This window comes from Pagrus major, chromosome 5, assembly GCF_040436345.1.
Source record: "Pagrus major chromosome 5, Pma_NU_1.0".
NCBI lineage: Eukaryota > Metazoa > Chordata > Actinopteri > Spariformes > Sparidae > Pagrus > Pagrus major.
This window is the reverse complement of record NC_133219.1, coordinates 39,968,213-39,991,495: the sequence shown is the minus strand read 5'-3', so window position 1 is coordinate 39,991,495 and position 23,283 is coordinate 39,968,213. Positions and strand designations below refer to the sequence as shown.

The following is a 23,283-nucleotide window of genomic DNA, read 5'->3' as shown; positions in this document are numbered from 1 at the left end:
CTGAACTGGAAGATTTTCAGTGTTTGATTTTGAAGTAATCCAAAAGTATTCAGATTATATATATATATATATTTGTAATCCAATGGACTATGTTACTAATAAGGAAAAAAAAGTAATCTGAGAATAAACCCTAGGTACAACTCTTTTATTTTGAAGGCAAATCACCCTGACTTCCGGGCTGATGTTGCTCTTAATTTGGAGAACCTGACGCTTCCTGGTGGACATGGGATTATCCCAAAGATCCCATCCGGATCCACAGAGTTAATCAGACAGGTGGAAATAAACAGCGGGACTCACAGTTTATAAAAGTTCACTGGAAGAACACTTTATTTATATCTTTTGTATTTATTACTGTTTTTACACAAAACCCCCCACAAACCTTTGTAAAACACAGGAAGTATCAACAAGTAAACCTTGTTCTTTCAGCTTCCTGTTTTTTTTAACCATTCATTTTAATAATAATAATAATAAAAGTAATATAATAAATAAGTTCACATTTTAATATCTTTAAATAAGCTATTTAAAAGTAGCTTGAGCACAGCAAAGCGTCTGGTCGTTACCTAGCAATTTACAGCTACCATCAAGGGAGTTAGCTTATTAGCACGACTAGTTTAGCTGTTTTTATGACTGGATTATGCGAGATAAACTAATTTATTACTTCACCAAAATGTATATATTTATCAAATTAATTTGACAGCAGGTTTTATTCAGTTAAGGCGAGCTGCAGCTACATCTAATTAGCTTTAGCAGGATTTGGCTTTCTTGCTTTAGCTAGCATTAGCTGAGTTAGTAGTTTGGTTTATATGGTTTTTATGGTAGGATAAAATAATTTATTCAGATAAAATAATTTATTGAGATGTTGGTTCATCAAATTGATGTATTTAATTTATTATTTAACAGTTAGGAAACTTTTGTTAGGCTAGCGCAGGATTTAGCTTTCTTGCTTTAGCTAGCGTTAACTGGTTCGGTTTATATGGTGGGATAAACTAATTTATAGAGATAAACTTATTTACTGGGACGTTAATTCACCAAAACTATATATTTATCAATTCATGCAACAGCTACGAGGCTTCACTTAAGGTTAGCTGCAGCTCGCTTTAGCAGGATTTGGCTCTCTTGCTGTAGCTAGCTTTGTTGACTGGTTTGATTTTTAGCATTTTGTTTTAAACTGCACATTTAACATATTATACAAATAATACATACAAAGTAAATGTCAACAAGTCAGATTTTGGTCTTTGCTCAATGTGTAATTAGTATATTTTGGCTTTGCAGAGCAGTTTTGTTCCATGAACAAGGAAAAAACTGATATTAATCAGATGTTAACTCTGATATTAACCACTCAATTTATACAACATTGACTTTATGGCTGAAATAAATCAAAGGTTATATAAGAGATTGTACTAAATACATCAGGCTGGTCAGGACTGCCCCCGTGTGGAGAAATGTAAATACTGCATCATAAACATGGCACCACTGACCTTATTTAATAGTGACTTCTAATGTTTAACCTTATCAAACGTGATCCTTTAATAATTAATGAACTGAAGCATCAAACACTCTTTGATTGTGCATAATAGTTTATTCATTCCAACAGACTAGTTATGTTCACTAGCCTATAAACTTGCTTCAAAATTAAAAGGTGAAAGAATTAAAGAAACCCTCCAACAAAACATTTTCAATCCACCTTTTCTTCTCTCCAGGTCTCACAAGCAAGTCAGCAAATCCTCACACGTTTTCAACACTGAGGCTAAAGTGGAGGAGTAATGTTGGCAGGTTAGTTAAACTCTACAACAGAAGGAAACAGGATGAGAATAAAGTGCGTATTTATGGTTGGACCAGGCTGAACATACTGACGATCTGTTGACCTAATCTCTTTAATACAATACTGTGTTTTCATGTCCTCACAACGGCTGCAGAACGTTTTATATTCCTGTTGTTGTTGAGAAATACTAGAGAGTTGATCTCAAAGCGGCAAAATCTATCCTCGTGAAGTGCTACCTGTGATGAGCCCTGAACTAAAAATCTGTTTCCATCTGTTCTGAGGTGAAGTTCCAGATTAATGATGTCCGAGTATCCTGGAAAGATTTTAGAGGTGCAGCGTATCTGCAGCTGGCTGACTGCTACTCTGATATAAAGCACCCTCACATCATCTTATCCACATTACTCATAGATCCTGGGGGTCGGGAGAAGTTAGACATCATACAGCAGCAACCACCTGTGATGCAGAAGCCTGAACCAGAAGCTTGTTATAATCCTTGTTTTACTCTGAATTTGAAACAAAATGTCACCCAGAAGGCTTTCGGTGTGACGGGAGGTTGCTGCAAAGCTTAAACCAAACGGTGGATCAAACCAATAAAGCGATGACTAAAAGCAGCAGGAGCTTCGGCTACATCCTAAAACCTACTTCCATAGTTTATAGTTCAAACACAGATCTGCATGGAAGTAAGAAACACAAGCAGAGATAAGATGATCAACTCAAGAAACGATCTGATTAATGAACTTCAGTGTCTACTTTGTGTGAACCATGGATGTGCTGAAGAGAAGCTTCTGCTTCTTCTTCTTCTTCTTTCCTCCTTTTTCATCTGAAAGGAAAAGAACAGAACAGCTTCAGCTGAAGAGAAGATACCGGTTTGTGTTTTTAGCGTGGTACGCTGATGTCACAGATGTCAGACCTGGATCAACAACAGGTTGTGGAGGAGAAGCCGCTCCATTATCCAGCTGCAGCAGCGCCTTCTCTATGGCCTGGCTGAAGGAGTTCTGGAAGCTGGGAACGGGGACCCGGTCCGAGCCGTCGCTCTCTCCGTCGCTGTCTGCTGCTGGAGGAGCGAGCAGCTTATCTGCTGGAGCGAGAAACAAACGAGTGACTTCAGGAAGCCTTCAGGGAGTTTTTACAGAAATACAACACAACAAAAACAGGTTCTACAGGAAATACACAACAAAACACGGAGCTGCTGTTGTTTCACCCGCATGAAGCAGCAGGAACATCAACAGCAGCCCAACAGAGCGTTTAACACGCAGAGCACCGTTTCAGTTGTTGTTCGTTTACTGTTGCAAGGTGTCGTTCTGATCTTTGATAGAGAATTTATAAGAATGCACCGATTATACCGGCCTAACACTGGTACCACACTTTCCAAAACCGCCTTCCCGCAGACCGCTGCCACCACTGTCTGCATGACACCGGCAACATTGTGTGTGACATGAATCTCCAGCTGTGTCACCCTGCAGAGGAAATATCTCCCGTTACCACCGACAGATCCCTGTGCCAGGTTTAAAAGCGTCCTCGTCTCTGTAACTCAGCTTCGTTCAGCCTCATATGCATAAAACAACGTTAGCCGACTAGCCGGGGAAGCTAAACTAAGAAAACTGTGTATAAAAACATCACTGCTCCTTTTCAGAACCAACATGGTCATGAATGACATCGCAAGAGGTGGACACACAAGCGACTGTCGGTAGGCAGGAGGTTTAGATTAAAGGTAGATTGTCCACTAGTTATTGGATCACAGATGCTGTTGTTCTCTCAGATTAATAATAAAAATAAGAGCACGGGTTATCAAATATACCTGGGCTGCTGTTAATCTACCTGGGCGGCCTGCTGACACTGTTGACAATATATTTGTAGCTCCAGCTGGTTTTTTAACAGTCTGTAAATAAATGTTTCAGCAGGTATACATTTTGTCTTGACCTTTCTCTCAGGTTTAAGCGTACAGGACACATATGTTGTATGTGTTGCATGTCTCTGAATCAATACTAAATCAGATCTCTGTTGTCAGAAGTGTAACATCAACAGTTCACGTCACCACATCGTCTTCAGTCTCGCTCTACCTTTCTTTGGAGCGATCCTGGTCCCAGCATCAACTCTGGCTTTCCCGTCTCTGAGCATCTTTATGGGACACAGTCAGGATCACAGCATGTCAGGTATAGAAGTTATGTGCTTCAACAATCAGCACTTTAATATTGGGATTATGTTGGCAGTGTCTGCCGTACACACCTGTGCAAAGGACATGCAGTGTGAGTCGTCTTCCACGCTGCCCACAGTGGGCGAAGAGCTCTGCCCGTTCAGACTCGGGAATCTGATCCCGTCTAAAAAACAACAACAGGAATATTTAACTCATGATGTTCAAATAAACCGGAGATTAAACTTCCTGTAGAGGACGACGCTGCTCTCACCAGAGGTTGGGCTGCTGCTGAGGGGTGAAGGGGGAGCGAAGGTGAAGTCGGGCTGAGTCGGGAAGCTGCTGTTGTAAGGTGGAGACCCGAACGCTGGGAAATGCTGAAGGTTCTCCAATCCAATGTGCACCTCAGGATCTGTGAGGACAGTCAGAGACCACAGTGTGACATCACTCAGGTGTGTGACATCACTCAGGTGTGTGACATCACTCAGGTGTGTGACATCACTCAGGTGTGTGACATCACTCAGGTGTGTGACATCACTCAGGTGTGTGACATCACTCAGGTGTGTGACCTGATCGTCTGTACTTACATTTTCCCTGCTTCTTGTTCTCCTCGATTTCAATCCTCTTCTCTCGGCGCTTCTCGTCCCTCACTTTCTTCTGCCTCAGGCGCTTCCTCTTCTCCAGGTCGTCTGGTAGTTTAGAAGAAAATCAGCTGTTACAACCTATAAAATCTATAACTGTAGATTCACCTCCCGAAAACAAGTGAAGTGTTTCTGACCTGCGAATGTGTCCAGAGTTTCCTTGGACAGGATCGGCGGCTGCAGGACCAGCTCACAGATGCTGAACTCGCAGGTGAGCGGCAGGTGAGCCAGATAACGATGGCGACGACGGACCTCCTGCAAGAAGCCACACATGTAAAATCAGTTTAAAAAGGGAGGTCTGATCATTTTCAACCTGGACCCTATTTTCCTAAGTTATGGTGTCTTAGTATAGTGACCGAGATCGATGCAGCCAGCGAACAAGAAACAGGCTGTGATGCCGTCCCTGCTGACAACTGTGCATCATCCACTTTAAGTGACGGGCTTGTTATTGTTGTTCCAAGTGTGACAAGTTTAAAGAAATGATCCCCACAGCGACAGAGCTCTTAGTTTAAGAATAAGATGCTTTTTGTTGAACCAGGAGCAGCTGATCCATTTGCAGAAACAATCATTTTATTGTCATAAAACACACTTGTGGTCCACAGGATCCGTCTACGTAGGATTGCTGTGCAATGCGTTCTGGTAGCGGCGCATCATATTTCAACAGATGTGGCGTCGTGTCGCCCGCTCCTCATTTGCATCAAGTTTAATTCTAGCTACTTTATGCAAATGAGGGGCATCCATGCAACACCTGAAACACCACAAACACTAAACATTGTCTTATTTTCTCGCCTAAAATGTCTTCAGAAACACATTTCACTGAGATGGTTTTGTAATTTAAGAAAAAGTTTCCACACGAGACGCCATGTTGGCCCCGTTTAAAACCCCGGAGCAGCGGCCTACCAGTGACGTTTATCTAATCAGGTGCAGCCAGCATGTTTTTATGTGGTCGTGTGGCCTCACGTCTGACGCTTCCCCCCTGAAGACTTTATTCAAAGTCGACTTAAACTCCAAAACAGTTGGCTGATCCAACCGTCTATAACTCTGATCTGGTCGAAATAAAGCCTTAGGTCGATGTTAGATGTGAACATTTTCTGGCTTTGTGTCTGAGCTCTATCTCCAGATATTCAAGTTTGTCCTCAGGGATAAAATGACTGTTTCTACAAATGGAGTCTGGTGGATTTAGCAAGAGTGATAATGTCTGTTTCTTGCTGAACAAAAAGGATCTTGCTCAATAGCAAAACAGTACATCTCTGTACCAATCCTTTGCAATATATGCATTGCTGCCTGTTTTACGGCTGCAGATTGCAGTTTTCTCACTCAATACTAAACCAATTTAAAAAACTGTTGTCCCCATCAGTCACTGAGACACACAAACATAGAAAAATAGAGTCCAGGTTAAAAACATATCAGTGTTTTACAGTGTATGTACAGTGTGTGACTGTGTGTGCTTCATTGCTGACCTCAGTGACTGTGTGTCCCACGATCTCCACAACTGTTGCAGTGATGGTGTCAGGACTGGCCTCCAGGCTGCCGTATTCACGCAGCAGACAGCGAACATTCACAGGATGCAGGAACATCTGCTGGCAGTCGTCAGCTGGAGGACGAACACGAGGAAAAAGTTTCAGTCAACACTGAAACTATGAGGGAAGAAAACACAACAGCCGATACGACCAAACAAACAGACTCACAACACATCCTTCAATGATTCTGTAAGTTGAAAATCAACTTCAGCAGATTTGGTGAGCAGAGGAAACCCAGAAGAAATGACCCACCTTGGTAGAAGTAGTAGTAGGGTCCATGCACCACACTGGCTGAGGGGCGGCCTGACTCTGCCTGGCTGGCTGGGCTCTCCTCATCGGGCCGGGGCTCTGGGCCGACATCCACCATCGCCTCTGGAGCCTCCTCCAGCACCGACTCCAAAATACCTTCAGGGTAGTCTGGCAGCTCAGCAGCGGCGTCCTCCGGGACATCCGGGACCTCCAGGACCTCTGGGACCTCCAGGACCTCTGGGACCTCCAGCACCTCCGCCACCTCGTCATCGAATGCAGAGGCGTACTGCAGGACGGGCTACAAAGGACAGAGACAGACAATACACTTATAACAGCTTATAAAAGTAGAGGCTGTGGAAGAACATGGAAGTAAAATAGTACTTTCACAATGTTACAGAGTTTAATTCAGGGAAACTGAACGCATGTATTTATTTTTTAATCTTTCCCTGTGATGCTTCTTTGCTTTGCTCATATTCCCTTTCTCAAATGAAATAAATATGTATATATTTTTTAAAAACAGACACGACAACAACAAAGATGATGTTGAGAAGACGTGTTGTTGGACTCGCCTTGCTGCTGCTGGTGTTAGTAACCACTTCCTCCTCAGGAGAAGAAGGTTCTTCCAGAGTCAGAGCGGAGAAGTCGAGGACGTCTGCTGCGTTCGTCTTCTGCTGCTTCAGCAGCGTTTCTTCTTGCTCCTGAACCAGAAAGACACAGACAGAGTGTTAAGTGATCAGTCTACAGCTCTGTGTGGTTTATTCTCAGTGTGGTTTATTCTCAGTGTTTACTTTTAATGTTCAAAATGGCAAATAAAAGCACTGATTTTACATCAATGACAGAGTAAATGGTACTAAAACACCCGTCTGAACGGAGATCGTTTTTGTTTTACAACACCTGTGTATGTTTGTACCAGGCTTTAGTTACCTGCAGCAGACAGAGGGCGCTCTGGATGAAGCAGCCGTGTGTGTCCACTTCCTGGCTGAGCTGAACCTGCAGGACGGCCTTCTCCTCCGTCACCAGGCTCAGGGCCTGGGCCGGGGAGGCCAGCAGCAGCTTGGAGTACGGGCTGAGACACGCATCTGGACAACACAAACATTTACTCAGGTTATTCATGGAAATAAAACTGAAAACTACAAATCTGAAGTGGTTCTGTTGTACTGATGTCTTAAAGAGACAACAGTCCTCTAACCTCACTGTTTGAGGAGCTCTTCAGTAGAATTAAAGTCATTTTCATAAATAAATGTCTTGTTTGCGTCTCACCTCCGAAACGAACAGGCTCCTCCACCTTCACCCACTGAGAGCTTGGCATGGCCACCAGAGCCCCCTTCTCCCTCCGCATCAGGCGCATGGTGATGACATCACCAACCACATACTGCCTGGTCTCCATAGCAACCACACTGCATAAAGAAACCAACTGTCAGAGAAACCCCAACTACACCAAAATGAAGAAAACTGCCTGTGTGTGAAAGCTAACTTTCTGCAGAAATATCTACTGTCGTCTTCAGCGTCAGGCTACTAAACTGTTCTTCTTGTTTACCTCTTCAGGTCGTCGGTGTTGACGGCCTCGTAGCAGATGGGGCACTTGGACCAGCTCTTGTCGCTAAGAGACAGGTAGTGCAGCATACACGGCCAGCAGAAGATGTGTCCACACCGGGTGATGCGGGCTGCCACAGGAGGGTACAGGCAGATCGGGCAGGACGGCACCTCATGACTGTAGATGCGCTGCAGACCAAAAAAAACAGATCGTCATTAAATGCATCGGTGCAAACTGGTACCAGGGCTGAAACTAACAACTAACATTTTCTTAGTTGATTAATCGATTAGTTGTTTGGTCTATAAAACTATAAAACACTCTGGAAAAAAGTGCTCGAAAATCTCATTTTGTCCACAACAACAATAGTTCACAGGAAACTGGAAAATATTAAAAATTTAAGAAGCTGGACTCAATTACTCAAACTGATGAATCGATTGTCAAAATACTTGGTCACTAATTTCTTAGTTGAGAACTAATTAAGGGCGTCACGATTCTCCAAATCCACGAGTCGAATGTCAGCAGTGACGGCTGTTATCGTTAGACTCAAATCTTTACTTGTAAAGATCAACTGTCAGTTGCATTTTCAAATTCGTGGAGACGTTCAGTTTGATCCTGACGGATTTTGCAGGTTAAAGTTAAGTAAAGACATTTTAAATAATATCAACCAAAAATAAAGATTCCTGAATTCAAATAAAACACCAGCCTTGTTACAAAGTTCAATGTTCTTTTAAATCTGTCCAGAGTGAACCCTCTTCCCAGACAGATCAATAAAGGATCTCTGAAAAAGAAAAATTAAACTCAGCATTTTCGATCGATTTTCGGCTCACAGCTCACAGACGACGAGCACTCACCACTTGCTGCACACAGTCCCAGTTGACCAGAGTGTCTGGATCAGTGAAGTGAGCCTTGTAGTCCTGGTCGTCACTCACCACAAACTGGCAGCTGAAACACAAAGTTCAGTGAATCCCACACGTCTCGTCTCTCTGTTTCTTTATCATGGCTTGTTTGGAGTTGAAGCTTACTTGGCCTGCAGGAAAAGTTCCTTGTTGAAGGGCTTGTGCTTGTGGCCCCACTTGTTTCGGCGGCCCCAGTAGGAGTGGCCTCCTTCTCCGATGCCACTGGTACCACCACGGGGTTCAAAGGTGAAGTTCAGCAGGTGGTTCAGGCTTATTTTCTTCGGTCCAGCAAACTGAGCCGGGCTAAACTCGGCCCGGCGCGTCTCTGCTACCTGTAGAGACAGAGAAGAAGAAAAAAACTCAACTTCAAACTGATGCTGTACTTCTTCTTAAAGTTTAAAATCTTCAATAATGAGATCTTTTGATGATCATTAAGAATACGAACCTCCTCACGTCGTCCTCCGCCTGCAACTCCATACTGTCGTCCGCCTCTCTGAGAGGGTCTCTTGTCAAAATTCTTGCTTTTCTGTGAATTGGTGCGGCGAGGGCCTGGGAAAGTGTCGCTTTTAGGAAAGGAGGGCTCACGCTTGCGGCTGTAGCGCTTAGAGCCTCCATTATTTTTACCTTCTGGAACGAAAACAAAAAAAAAAAACGTATCAGCACGACTGTTGAAATATTACCACTCAATGCAACTTCTCCATTCTGCTGATGTGAACGCTGTTCACCAGCGCTGGAAGGAAAGTATTCGTATGGGCCCCTTTCACCACAGTACGACTTCACTGGGAATTTAATGTTAATGAATTACCCTGAAGCTTCTTTATCTGCACTAGCAGAGCTCCAGGGTGCGACTGTTTGGTCCCAGATGCACCAAAGTTTTACTCAATATTTGAAGTGGTCACACCCTGACCCTCAAATTTAGCATGTCTGATAAAAAACTGTAGCCTATAAAAAAAATAGCACCAGCTGTGTATTCTTACAACAAATATTAGCCTATTTTCTGTTCATTATTTTGTCAGTGTGTCGCAGGAGTTTCTGTACGATTTAAAGAACAAAGTGTAGAAAACAGTTCTTGGGGTGATTTTTAATTATTTGATTTCAAGTAAAGTTACTGTTTCAGTTTGTTGATGTCATTTTAGAAGATACGTTACTGTCAAACTGTAAAATATCCTCATCACATGTATCCTATAAACATATATAAGTTTGATAACTTTTTGAATATGTAAACAAAGTCATCATGTTGTGTCAATCCACTTTGCTTTTTATGTATTTTTTGTTGTCTGTTGTTTAACTATCATTCTTGTCTGTTGTTTGTTGTTGTTGTTTACATATTCAAAATAAACATTTCAATCAATCAATAACCACATTTGAGGGATCATTGAAAAAAAAATGTGTATGTAAGGGGCGATACATCCATATCAGATATATTTTTCTCCCCAATATCCGTATCGGCTCTTATAAACTGCACATCAGTCATCAGTCAGACTCTAATTGATTTATTTTATCAATTAAAAAATGTGTAAAGACATTCATATATCATTAATGATTAATTAATTGAGAAGGCAGCAAATTTTCAATTAGGAAAACTGCTTAAAATGTGCATCCCTAATACCAATACTGATATATACCATTGGGAGGCTGATATCAGCCAATAAAACTGGCCAACCACATGTCAGCCAACTCTAAAAAACAAAACAACAACTTGTGAACCTTGTGTGGCTTCACTACACAACACAACAACAATGACTGCTATGTAAACACAACTATGTGAGGATGTATGAGTATTTGTGCAGAATGTGACAGTTAAATGATAAATGTGGTATAAATACAGAGCTAACCCTGGTGCTACAGACAGACTCAGCCCGGTGCTACAGACAGGCGGACTCAGCCCGGTGCTACAGACAGGCGGACTCAGCCCGGTGCTACAGACAGGCGGACTCAGCCCGGTGCTACAGACAGACAGACTCAGCCCGGTGCTACAGACAGGCAGACTCAGCCCGGTGCTACAGACAGGCAGACTCAGCCCGGTGCTACAGACAGGCAGACTGAGCCCGGTGCTACAGACAGACAGACTCAGCCCGGTGCTACAGACAGACAGACTCAGCCCGGTGCTACAGACAGACAGACTCAGCCCGGTGCTACAGGCAGACCCAGCCCGGTGCTACAGACAGACTCAGTCTGGTGCTACAGACAGACAGACTCAGTCCGGTGCTACAGACAGACGGACTCAGCCCGGTGCTACAGACAGACGGACTCAGCCCGGTGCTACAGACAGACGGACTCAGCCCGGTGCTACAGACAGACGGACTCAGCCCGGTGCTACAGACAGACGGACTCAGCCCGGTGCTACAGACAGACGGACTCAGCCCGGTGCTACAGACAGACGGACTCAGCCCGGTGCTACAGACAGACGGACTCAGCCCGGTGCTACAGACAGACGGACTCAGCCCGGTGCTACAGACAGACTCAGCCCGGTGCTACAGACAGACTCAGCCCGGTGCTACAGACAGACTCAGCCCGGTGCTACAGACGGACTCAGCCTGGTGCTACAGACGGACTCAGCCCGGTGCTACAGACAGACAGACTCAGCCCGGTGCTACAGACAGACAGACTCAGCCCGGTGCTACAGACAGACAGACTCAGCCCGGTGCTACAGGCAGACTCAGCCCGGTGCTACAGGCAGACTCAGCCCGGTGCTACAGGCAGACTCAGCCCGGTGCTACAGACAGACTCAGCCCGGTGCTACAGGCAGACTCAGCCCGGTGCTACAGACAGACTCAGCCCGGTGCTACAGACGGACTCAGCCCGGTGCTACAGACGGACTCAGCCCGGTGCTACAGACAGACTCAGCCCGGTGCTACAGGCAGACTCAGCCCGGTGCTACAGACGGACTCAGCCCGGTGCTACAGACGGACTCAGCCCGGTGCTACAGACGGACTCAGCCCGGTGCTACAGACGGACTCAGCCCGGTGCTACAGACGGACAGACTCAGCCCGGTGCTACAGACAGACTCAGCCCGGTGCTACAGGCAGACTCAGCCCGGTGCTACAGACGGACTCAGCCCGGTGCTACAGGCAGACTCAGCCCGGTGCTACAGACAGACTCAGCCCGGTGCTACAGACAGGCAGACTCAGCCCGGTGCTACAGGCAGACTCAGCCCGGTGCTACAGACGGACTCAGCCCGGTGCTACAGACAGACTCAGCCCGGTGCTACAGGCAGACAGACTCAGCCCGGTGCTACAGACGGACTCAGCCCGGTGCTACAGACGGACAGACTCAGCCCGGTGCTACAGACGGACTCAGCCCGGTGCTACAGGCAGACTCAGCCCGGTGCTACAGGCAGACGGACTCAGCCCGGTGCTACAGGCAGACTCAGCCCGGATCAGCTCTGCGGGTCACAGGTCAGATGTTTTGACAGCGACGTCAGCCAGCAGATAAACAGCTCCGGGCCCGGAGGCCCAGCAGGCCGCCGGCTAACACTGTAGCTGACAGTCAACACATTCATGGCGGTCACACGAGCTGCTTGTCACCTGTTTTGGTCTTAGTCTCGCCCGGTGCTGGTCCTGTGGAGCTGGAACGGGGCGGAACCTTGGTGCTGGTGCTGCTGTTGGGGTTCTTCTCCATGACGGTGTCCGCGCAGTGAGTGCTGGTGTTGAGGCCGAGCTCCGGGCAGAGAGCCGCCGAGCTCTCTAGCATCAAACAGAGAAACGAAGGAGAGAGGCGCGGTGCAGTGAGTGCGGGGCAGGCGGCCGAGGCCCTGGTTCATTTCTATCCGACGCGGGGACCCCATCACGGCGACATCTTGACGATAACAACCCGAGAAAAAAGAAGAGACACGATTTCGGCGTCTCAAGTTATGGAGGCTGTTAGAAAGAGAGGACGAAAGCTCGCCACGCGGGGCCAAGACCCCCCGAAGTTAAGCTGTTTTACTTCGTTAAGGGAAACAAAGCGCCCTTCGAGATGCGGGAAATGTTTTCCAAACGCTGGAAAACACGATAATTTAAAGATTTTCACCAAAAAACACCTCCGATCCGACGAGCTTGCACTAATGGCGACGGGTCGCCAAGCAAGAAGCTGAGAGACCCGGATGTTCCTTGTACGGCCTGCAAATATGTTTAGGTACGGAGGCGCCGCGGGGCACTGTGGGTAATGTAGTTAGCTGCGGAGGTACAACACAGGTAAATGACTTAATGTGTTTATTAAAATAATATCCTGCTGAGTTTTTGACTGTTAAACACATACTATGAGACACCACTCACTACATCACATCTGCTGCTACTATTTATCTCAGGGTGTATATCTTATGGAGGCGCAGCAGGGCATTGTGGGAAATGTAGTCAGCAATGCAGTTACAAAACAGATAACTTATATAATGTGTTTGTTAAAATATTATCATGTTGAGTTTTTGACCGTTGTCTTATTGACATACTATACACTTTATTATATCAACTACTCAAAAAAAATACAATATTCAATGATATTGAAGAGTATAATTGAACATATTTATAGTAATAATCCAAGTCTCTGTTCAATTACTTTGATATACTTGTATACTGTATAATACTACACACCATGTGTATATAGTGTTTATTTTTATTTTCCTCTTACCTTTTTCTTCTTCATCTTGTTTCATCCTTATCTAGAATTAAAGATTATGCTATAGGAGCTGATATAATGTACATATATGGGTCTTCACTGTGTGACACCAGGATTGTTGAGAAGGTTTTACGCAAAAACTTCCATTCTGAAACACATCTTCAAAAATAGTGCTTTAATTTGTAACCAAAATACAAATGAGCACAAATATACAAGTATAAATACAAACTAAATTCATTCAAACGTAAACACTCTGTGTCTTCTACATGAGACCATGTTCTTATTCTGTGCAATGTGACTGATTGTTTTGTTGACACTTAAACAAAATAAGAGATAGTTATTCAGAGGCATTTCACACAGTTGGGTTTGTATTTCTTTAAATGCGTCATATCTTCTTTTCTCTCAGTCCCTCAAAAAAAAAATCAGAAACACACTACAAGGGAAATCCACATCGCTGCTGCCTTTTACTGCCGCTGTGAAGTCACTCTTCTTCATCTTCATCACTCTCGAATTCATCTTCAAATGCTTCCCTGCTTCCTCCTGTTAGTGAACAGTTCAGAATGGCTTTGCGAACCTGATTTTCTTCTTCTGCAAATCAGAAAAACAGAAAAAGATGTCAAATTTCATTTTGTCTGTCCATCTTGTATTCAGTTTTTTTTTTAATATAAAATAAAATGTTGCTGTCTCCAGTAAACTAAAAAGACTGAGATTAGGATCAGAGGTGAAATGCTTCAATACGTGGTGTAAGATTCATTTTCAACACTGGGAAACATTTAAAGTTATTATCAGGATCTTATTATTGAAGGCTTAAAAACACACACAAGCGTATAAATAACTTCATACATGGACAACTGTTGACTGTAACTACTGAGTTCAGTATGAATCATATCAGATTAGATCTCGTACCTTTTGTTTTACACGTGGGGAGCATTCGATGGAGCTGCTGTTTGTTGTAACGGATCAGAAACTTCTGACATGTTCGAATTGTTCCTGGAGAAAACAAATACCTTTCAATAGTGTTCAACTGATATTTAGGCTGATTCATTATTAAATGTGTGTCGATGTTTTTCTCACCTCCTACATGCAAACAGTTGAGAAAACAAGGGATTTTCTGCCCACGAGTCTCAACGCTGGTGATGAAAGGCAAAGCAGACCAGAGGAGTCTGTAACAACTTTTGGGGAAACGCAGGAACACTATTCCAGTATGAGCATTCAGATATTTCACTGAAAAGAAACAGAAAACAGAGATCACAGAGAGGCAGTCAACACTTCACCACGCAGAAACTACTGTGTGATTAGTGATTAATCACTGGAGTCAAGACCAGTGTCAGCATCTAAAGATTTAGGGCCCGAGGAATCTTTAATATCCTCATGTTGGAGGATAAAAAGGAAAGTTAGGTGACTTTAAAAAGGAAAGTCAGGTGAAGTTTCGTAGTCCACAAAACACTTCTGGAGCTTCGCAGCAAAACAGGAGCATCAGAGCAAAAGCAGCACAATTTGAAAGTAATTTATGTTTTTGCCATTAAAAAAAAAAAAAAATCAACAAAAAAAACTTCCAATAATCAGTGAACCCTTGGTATACACTACAGTATAAACATGCATTTAAATATATGTAGAATTTTACTTTTACTTGTACTTTTGATACTTAAAGTGACTACGAGGAACTTTCAGTTTTTGTTGATTTTAGCGTCTCCTTTGGACAAAAGGGGTACGACACCAACATGGTGCATGCATTTGTTTTGGAAGCGAGTGTCAGAGAGACCGCAGGATGGATCATGATGAGGTAATGTATTTATATGTGATATAATATGTGATATATGTGACCAGACCCGAGCACAGGCATTAATAATAACTATATAAAAACAGCCGTCTGTTCGTTGATGCCCTCGTTTCCTGTTACAGGTCGTTTATAATCATCAGAGGAATCAGAGGCTGTTTCATAAACACTTTAAAGTTCCTCATAGTCACTTTAAGTACATTCAATATCAAATACTTTTACTCGAGTACAATTCATATGAGTGACTTTCACTGTTACCAAAGTAATATTTTAACACCATATCTTTACTTTTACTCAAGTATGACTTATTGGTACTTTTTCAAAACACTGCCCAAAGATATCTAGTTTACTGTCATAGTAAAAAAAACAGAAAATATGAATAATAATTCAGAATGATTAATTGATTATCAAAATAGTTGACAACTAATCGATGAGTCTACAAATAAGTGCAGCTCTACACAACAATATATAAAGTTACAATAGCTCTCTCTTTACCACATTATATACCAGACTGGGGCCATTTTGCTGCACTGTACTTTTAGTTCTGACTGTTTTTTCTGATTACATGTATCTACTTTTTATCTGAATGCAGTACTTCTACAGTAAAGTATCTGATTACTTGCTCACCGTTGAACCTGATGCTGCACAGAGCTGCTCCATAGTCTCCGTGTATTCGGGCCACTGCTGCCTTCACTGTCGCTGCCACAGCTCGGTCATCCAGCAGCAGCAGGCTGCTCCTGTCCGACACGTTCAGCTCGCACAGTAAATACCTTCAGGAGGAACCGGAGCCGTCAGAAAACAACATGTGAGCAAGGTGTTACATGAAGAGCACATTTCTTACCTCGACTTCACCCGCACCATCGCTGCTCCTCTCTTCTTCCGTGGCAACTTCCGTCAACAAAACTGCCCGCTGACCTGAGGGAGCACTAGCGCCCCCGGTGGACGTTAACAGGAACAAAGGGTGCACTTGGTGCGAGACACGGGGCAGCGTGAATATGTAGCTGTCCTGTTCGTCAACACATCTAGACTGTTTGTTTTAGACAGAAACAAACACATATATGTTCATATATTTCAGTGACACGGACTCGACGGTATATGAGAGTTTTTAGACTACAAAATGGCGCCTGGGAAGAGTATTCTCGCAACACGTTAAATGTAACAGTAGACGAAGAAACGGGAGGACCCGCGCGTTAAACCAAACATACCCCTTCGGTAACTATGACAATCGGCACCGCTCTCAGCCAATCACAATCGCCCTTTTCCGTCTCCCATAAACGTTCGACGCCATCTTGAAATTACACCCGCAGTTTGTTGAGTCGCCCACTAATTAAGAAGCAGCTCAGCGCTTCTCAGAACCGCCGCCGAGGTCCGGTATGAACGGTTCCCGGAACAAAGCGGCAGTTAGTAAGGGTCAGAAAGACGCGGACGCCGGCTCAGAGACCAACCACAGGGACCGAAAGAGTGGCGGAGGAATGCTGAAGAAGCTGAAGTCGAGGCGCAGTCAGCCGGAGAAGTGGCCTGTGGTCACGGAGGATGAACTCCGGGCTCTGGGCAAAGATATCTCCCCGGACCACGTCCTGGGTCTGCGGGCTGTCACCGAGGGTACGTTACGGGAAGTTAACTGTGCGATCACACCGCTCAACGGACAACATGTACCCGATGCTAACTGTGGCTAAGTTTCCAGATCGGTTCACCAATAAGTTCACAACTAGCTTCATTAAAAATACTGATTAACAGTGTTGAAATGGTCAAACACGCAACGTTAAGTGTTTACGTTTTAATCTGTTATAAAATGGGTCATCTCAGTTCTATTGTTACCCAAAGAAGGATGTTCACAGGGCCGTAGCACAGGATTTAAGCTAACGTCACCCAGTTAGACTGTAGCTCAGGGCCCCCCGTCTTTAAAGCTGCATTAAAGATGTATTCACAGCTGGAAATATGGCCCCTGCATTAAACTGAGCTGTCAGTACAGTAGAAAGACATGGATATATTTGAAATTGGTGCCACATGACCAGAGAAAATAGAGATAAAAGACTTTTGTCATCTGTTTTGCTCAAAAGGTGTGATGGTTGTCTGACACATGTCCCGCCCCTTCCCCCCCACAAACCAATCGTCTGCTTTCAAGCAAGATATCAGCGAATCACATTCACTACGTTCAAATGATGTTAGACAAAGTCAGACTAATGCGTTGGTCCGACTTAAACCGGTCTTTTGAAGTCCATGTAAACACGTTAGTCCGACTGAAATTGTAGATAATGCGGTTGGAAGTCGATTTACTCTTTCATGTATGCGCCTTAGTCAGACCTGAACTGTAAATGTGTAGCAGGAAGCTGAGAAAAATGAAAGAAAAAGACGATGATGATGACGGTATCAACATGGTGAGTGCTAGAGCAAGAAATACACATTTTTGGACCAACGAGGAGACACATTTAATGTTGTCTCAGCTCAAGGAATTAAACATTTTGAAGTACATCGACGGAAGGAAAACGCGGAATGGCGACCTTTTCAAAATACCAACGTCCGTGGTGGAGTCGGACATACTTCAGTCAGTATATCGATTCCCCCCCGGTGCTTGTATACTGGGACAATGGCAGTAGTCCAATTAAATGGCCTAATCGAGCTGTGACCTCGACTTAAGTGTGCATGGAAACGTACTGAATGACGCACAGTTGAGATTCATGACAGTTTCAATCGATTTGATTAGTTTCAGACAGACTTTTAATAAGTGTGGAAGTCACACTAATAAACAGGATTACCAAGAAAGGTGAGGTTAATCAAAGAATTATTCAAAGCTGACAGCATCACATCACGTCACTTCTCCTTATTAAGCCTTAAAAGAAGTTGGTGAACTGAAACTGTGCGCGGTGCTTTGCCATGATGGCTGTCGAGTGACAACACTTGCTTTAAAGGACTTCGGTGACGTGCTGCGAGCTGGGCCGTGCTTTGTTTAGGGCTGGAGCCCATTTTGAACATGAATTTACGAACTTTGAATTTAATTTAAGACACATCTGTGAAGATGTGGTTTGACTCGACGCGGCCAAAAGTGCCGCTGGAAAAGCAGCATATAAGCGACCCCTTTCACGTGACACATAATCACTTGATTCATTGTTAATATAAAAGTTTTTGCAAAGTGCTGCTAACAGTAATCTGCTCTGACATTTCTTGGCCTCTTTCCCTTTGGTTCCCTTAAATGATCGTCGCCTTCCACCCCTGAACCCTGTTAGTCAGACCCCAGGCTCCGTCATCTGACACCCGGTCCACCACTGTAGCAGCTAATGCTTAATGCCTCCCATTGTTTTTGGCCGTTTCCCGGACCAGACAACAATGGCATGACTTCCCTCCTCTAACTCTGCTGAAAAGCTGCGAGCTACAGCATTACTCACCACTGCTGCAAGGTGCAGGAGCCAGAAAACAGATACTGAAACCCTGGTTGTTCATCAAGTGCTGTCTCAGGTCTTTAAGTGAGGGTGAGACAAAGTGTGTTGTAACTAGACACAACATTCATCATTAAAGTTCCTGGTAAATCTAACACAACATCAAAGACTACTATACGACGGAGCTCTGTTTCACTACATGTTTGTGTTAAAACATGAACTCTCTCTGTTTCTAACTCATTCCAGACTATCTTTGTAAACCTGAGGACAATATCTACAACATTGATTTTACACGCTTCAAAATCAGAGACCTGGAGACGGGAACTGTGCTGTTTGAGATCGCCAAACCTCCCAACGGCGGTAAGTGACGTACAAACTCCACCGAGCTTAATAATCCTAAAATGTTGGACAGATTCCAGTAAAATGCAGAAGTAAGTTTTTGCTTTTCTCCAGAGGAATCCATTTATTTCCACTTGTTAAGTTAGTGATTGTCAGTTTACACGTCCACGTCCTGTTGTTTTATCTGAGCGAACTGTCTAAGTTGAAGCATGTACACAGACACAGTGATGATGTTCACTTACAGCCCTCAGCTGTTCTACAGTCAATGAAGCTCTGTGTCACCAAATATGAGATTGTCAGTCTTTCCCAGCAGGAAGGAAGCAATGCTTAAAGAATAAGTTATTTCAAAAATGTAAATCCAGTCATCATCTCCTCCCTCCATGCTGATGGAAAGTTGGGAAGTTTTGTAGTCTACAAAACATTTCTGGAGCTTCACAGTCAAACGGCGTTGAAGCATTCTGCTAAACAACTGAAGTAGCTGGAGACTTGATTTAAAACATTCAACACAGCCAGTTATTTCTTAACATTTTAAATAGGGATATACGTTTCAGTTAATTAACTGATGACTCACTGGTTAATTATTAACAAAGTGCAAAATGGCAGACTTTTTTTCCACACTTGGTTTTGTCGCTGTCAGTGCTGGAGGAATTAAGGCGCACACTGGGCTGCATCTCCCTGTCAGCACTGATGAAGTTACAGGTAGTTGTGAAGTTAACCTACACTTGTCAGAGCTAACATTAGCCTGTCTGCCCTGGCTAGCTTGACTTTAAGCTCATCGTTCTTCTCAAAATGCTTTCCATATGTTTAGTCACAGTAGTTATCAATGTCATCAGGTACTCGGCTCAAGTTCACGTTACCGAACTAACTCTTTAAATCCCTCGCCCTTGACCACACTGATGGGCTGCTGGATCTCCTCTGACAGGCCAAACACTTTCTCCCACTGGCTACCAGCGATATGCGCTTTAGCTGTGATCTTTGGATCCTCGGACATGGCAGCAGGGTGTTTGCTCTTAATGTGGTGCAGCATAGTGCTAAAGTACCACTATAACTTCACCTGACTTTCCATCAGCATGGAGGGAGGAGATGATGACTGAAGCAAAACTGTGTGAGCAATGACATGTAACAGATAACAATAAAAAGATAACTATGCAGATGCATTATCATTAACATTTTTAAATGCCAGTAGACTAAACATGTTTCCTGCATCAGGTCCTGTGGAGGGTGTGGAGGACAGTGGAGATGTCGACACCAGTGCAGGACGGTTTGTGCGGTATCAGTTCACACCAGCCTTCTTAAAACTGTGTACAGTCGGTGCAACGTAAGTAAAAAGATCATACCTCTCTGATTATAAATGTATAGGAGCATAATAATCAGACTTTTATGTTCAGTCTCTTGTTAAATGTTATCGTTCTCTTCTCCGTCTCTGAACCTCAGTGTGGAGTTCACGGTAGGCGACCGGCCCATTAACAGCTTCCGTATGATCGAGAGGCATTACTTCCAGGGTCGCCTCCTCAAGAACTTTGACTTCGACTTCGGTTTTTGCATTCCCAACAGCCGCAACACCTGTGAACACATTTATGAGTTCCCACAGCTTCCAGACGACCTCAGTGAGTTATCATCTCATCCATAGTCTCTAATGTTGATGCATATTTCACACAGTAATCCACATGTTGATCCTCACTGCTTTCCTTCCCATCTCCTCTTCCAGTTCGCCAAATGGTGGCGCACCCTTACGAGACCAGATCAGACAGTTTCTACTTTGTGGACAACAAACTCATCATGCACAACAAGGCAGACTATGCCTACAATGGAGGTCTGTAAAGGCTGAAGGGAAGAATGTGTGCAATACTTCCCGGGGGATTGATTTCCTGGATTACAACCATCCAGAAGCTTCTTTTTGGGGGACAGAAATATTCTCTCCATTCCTACGAACGTTACAACATTCTTCAGCATCAACGGACCACGTCTGCCTTCTTATGAAATCATGGATCCATCCATCAGGACCTCGTACAGCTCAGAGGAATGTTCTCTTAAATATTTCTGTTAAATCTGACTGAAACCTTTCTGTTCTGTCTTTCGGTTTGTTGTACGAGCATCATGTTACCGCCTTAAGTTTCTTGCCGTCTCTGCTGGAAAGGGACACTTTGAGTCACAGAGCCTGTGTTAGACTGTGTTAGTTATAACTTCATTTACTAAAGTATGTATAGATGTTATCAGTGTGTTTTCTTTGAACTACCCTTTGCAACTGACAAGTGTGTTTTCTGTGCGGAGACACAGCGAGCATTAATTTAGATGTTTTACAGTATTGTTGTTAGTCGTAGATGATCATGTAGCATGAGGTGACTTTGAGTTTCGTTCTTCCTTTAATATCTACTATCAGTTGTGAATCATTGGGGATGTTCGTGTCAGATACTTAAGCTTCATGTCAACTTTAAAGGAGCAGTTCACCCAAAAAAGAAAATTCAGTCATTATCTCAAGTTTTTAGTCCACAAAACATTTCTGGAGCTTTTGGGTGAACTGTTCCTTAAATGTGGACCAATCTAGTCTTTTAATTCAAGAACAGGGTGAGCTCTTTTCATGAAGCCATGTCGTGTTACATTTTTATGACAAAAGGTTTTACAACATCTTTAGCTCTCGACAGGAAATCGACTGTTTTGTTCTATCAAACTCTGGGATACATGAAACAGACAAGACAGCAGCAGAATCGGACTTTCTTGTTGTGCCGTCTGTGTCCAAAACGGTTTGTCTAATCACAGTTATTTAATCCTTTGTGGCCTTTCTGGTTTATTTGATGCAGCACTGTGAATCCCACTCTGTAGGAGTGCCCTTTTTAGATGCCCTTTTTCCACCAACACCGAGCTGTTTCTGTTTGGGTTCAAGTACCTAATATTTGACTGTTCTGAGTATTTTGACCCGAAAAGATCTTTCCCAACTGAGACCAAAAAATAGCAGGTTTTCCTCGACCTGAAGTGGACGTTTAATATTCTACGGTTCGTTGTTACGCATCCTTGATTACAACCGTCCAGCTCAGAACTGGTGGACTGGTTCGCTAGATAGCTCCGAGGTTCAAGAACCAGAGCTTTTGGTGAAACTGGGCTTGATTGTGTCCCACTGATGAAACACAACGCGACAGGACTGAGTGATCCAGCTCGTTAGTTTACGCTCTCATAATGATGGAGGAGGGACAAACGTTGACCTGTTTTTCGGTGCTCGTGGACGATATTGATGATTTTGCATATTTTAGGCCATTTACTACAAATTCTGCAATTGTACTTTCGTTAAAGGAAAAGTTCACCCAAAAATCTAAACCTCCATTATCTCCTCCCCCTCATGCTGATGGAAAGTCAGCTGAAGTATCGTAGTCCACAAACATTGACTGGATGTTCATCTTTATAATCTTGCAATGCACCTTTTTTGTTTACGCTTGATCAGAGAGGTGTTGATTTGATCACAGTAGTGCTGTTGAGTTGAACACACAGGAGAGGTTGAGATGTCTGTAACGATGAAGTTACACTGATCCCTGTTGTGACGTCGTGTCCAGTCTGTGTCCGCTGTGATCTGTGAGTTCCTTTTTGTTTTTGATTTTCACATTTGAATGTAAATCGGCAGCGACCTGATGGGCAGGACACTTTTAAAACTTCACATGTGCATTTAAATCATGAAGAAGAAACCGGAACAGTCTGGAAGTTGTTTTTAAATACCCTGGTGATCTGGGCTTCCTTTTACTGGATCCAACGTGCCTTAAATCCAAGTTTTCGTTGTTTTGTCCTTTTCAGTGTGAGACAAACACTCCTGTAAACGTCCTCACATCAGGCTCGTTGTCACATTTATCGTCGTGCATTACTGCCTTGTGTCAAACGGCGTGTGCTGAGTCATTTCATAAACTGTTTACTCTTAAATAATTTGTTATTTTACAGTTTAAAGGATCAGTGACGGCTCGTTACGGAGCCCATTAATAACCTGAACAGGTGTGATATCAGGCTCACACCTGAACAGCCGTAGCCTTCACTCCATCACAGACTGTTCATTGTTTTGCTGCAAAATATGTCACCTTAAAATCTGATGATTTAAATGCCTTGTAAAGTGGGAACACTTTCATACATCTGCACAAAAAGACGACACGACGGACCCTGAAATGTTCTGATCCGTGCTGTAACCTGCTGTCTGACTCTTGTTTTCGTATCGGCTGATTTTACAAATGATGCCTTCATGTCGTATCAGATTTATTGTAAATAAAAGTGTCTGCAAACAGTCACGGTGCAAACTGAGTGTTTATTATAATTAGGTGAGGTTTAGGTTCTCGGTTCTGTCAAAACTGGAGCCGCAGCAATTAATTGATTAGTTTTCATCACCAGCTATTTTTAATTGATTAGTTTGAGTATTTTTTTAATGAAAAAAAGTCAAAATTGAAAAGATAAAGATTATTATTAATAAATTACTTTTAATCCCATATTCATGACCTTTTA

General features: G+C 43.5%; 3 protein-coding genes across 5 annotated transcripts; 1 reads left to right on the top strand and 2 right to left on the bottom strand.

The window, feature by feature from the left end:
• Positions 1 to 1,559: 1,559 nt before the first annotated feature.
• rnf10 (ring finger protein 10) lies at positions 1,560 to 12,815 on the bottom strand. Of its 3 annotated transcripts, none has more exons than XM_073465924.1 (17): positions 12,261 to 12,815; positions 9,179 to 9,360; positions 8,860 to 9,065; positions 8,689 to 8,779; positions 7,841 to 8,025; positions 7,564 to 7,700; positions 7,228 to 7,382; positions 6,873 to 7,001; positions 6,307 to 6,601; positions 5,995 to 6,128; positions 4,672 to 4,789; positions 4,481 to 4,582; positions 4,168 to 4,305; positions 3,989 to 4,080; positions 3,823 to 3,880; positions 2,673 to 2,840; positions 1,560 to 2,582 (listed from the first exon to the last, which is right to left on the bottom strand). In XM_073465924.1, exons 1-17 carry the CDS (start codon positions 12,424 to 12,426, stop codon positions 2,509 to 2,511), a joined length of 2,430 nt encoding a protein of 809 aa, XP_073322025.1. In that variant the 5' UTR covers positions 12,427 to 12,815; the 3' UTR covers positions 1,560 to 2,508. The 3 variants fall into 3 exon arrangements, with proteins under 3 accessions (XP_073322025.1, XP_073322026.1, XP_073322027.1); XM_073465925.1 differs by having other exon boundaries at positions 2,673 to 2,837; XM_073465926.1 differs by lacking the exons at positions 1,560 to 2,582; positions 2,673 to 2,840 and adding an exon at positions 3,169 to 3,219 and having other exon boundaries at positions 12,261 to 12,509.
• Positions 12,816 to 13,482: 667 nt separating this feature from the next.
• Positions 13,483 to 16,003, bottom strand: pop5 (POP5 homolog, ribonuclease P/MRP subunit). Its single transcript, XM_073466517.1, has 5 exons — positions 15,945 to 16,003; positions 15,731 to 15,873; positions 14,401 to 14,550; positions 14,233 to 14,316; positions 13,483 to 13,914 (listed from the first exon to the last, which is right to left on the bottom strand). The coding sequence occupies exons 1-5, from the start codon at positions 15,962 to 15,964 to the stop codon at positions 13,808 to 13,810; spliced, it is 504 nt and encodes a 167-aa protein (XP_073322618.1). The 5' UTR covers positions 15,965 to 16,003; the 3' UTR covers positions 13,483 to 13,807.
• Positions 16,004 to 16,397: 394 nt separating this feature from the next.
• On the top strand, positions 16,398 to 23,070 carry unc119b (unc-119 lipid binding chaperone B). The gene is made up of 5 exons (XM_073467078.1): positions 16,398 to 16,705; positions 18,724 to 18,837; positions 20,026 to 20,134; positions 20,251 to 20,423; positions 20,525 to 23,070. The coding sequence occupies exons 1-5, from the start codon at positions 16,477 to 16,479 to the stop codon at positions 20,635 to 20,637; spliced, it is 738 nt and encodes a 245-aa protein (XP_073323179.1). The 5' UTR covers positions 16,398 to 16,476; the 3' UTR covers positions 20,638 to 23,070.
• Positions 23,071 to 23,283: the final 213 nt, after the last annotated feature.

Coding starts and splice junctions, on each gene's coding strand:
- unc119b (XM_073467078.1), top strand. CDS start 16,477: ATGAACGGTTCCCGGAACAAAGCGGCAGTTAGTAAGGGTCAGAAAGAC. Junction 18,838..20,025: donor CGCCAAACCTCCCAACGGCG/GTAAGTGACGTA, acceptor TTCCTGCATCAG/GTCCTGTGGAGGGTGTGGAG. Junction 20,424..20,524: donor ACAGCTTCCAGACGACCTCA/GTGAGTTATCAT, acceptor CTCCTCTTCCAG/TTCGCCAAATGGTGGCGCAC.
- pop5 (XM_073466517.1), bottom strand. CDS start 15,964: ATGGTGCGGGTGAAGTCGAG. Junction 15,874..15,944: donor ATGGTGCGGGTGAAGTCGAG/GTAAGAAATGTG, acceptor TTCCTCCTGAAG/GTATTTACTGTGCGAGCTGA. Junction 14,317..14,400: donor CAACTGTTTGCATGTAGGAG/GTGAGAAAAACA, acceptor TGTTTTCTCCAG/GAACAATTCGAACATGTCAG.
- rnf10 (XM_073465924.1), bottom strand. CDS start 12,426: ATGCTAGAGAGCTCGGCGGCTCTCTGCCCGGAGCTCGGCCTCAACACC. Junction 7,002..7,227: donor GCGCCCTCTGTCTGCTGCAG/GTAACTAAAGCC, acceptor TTTCTGGTTCAG/GAGCAAGAAGAAACGCTGCT. Junction 6,602..6,872: donor CTAACACCAGCAGCAGCAAG/GCGAGTCCAACA, acceptor TGTCCTTTGTAG/CCCGTCCTGCAGTACGCCTC.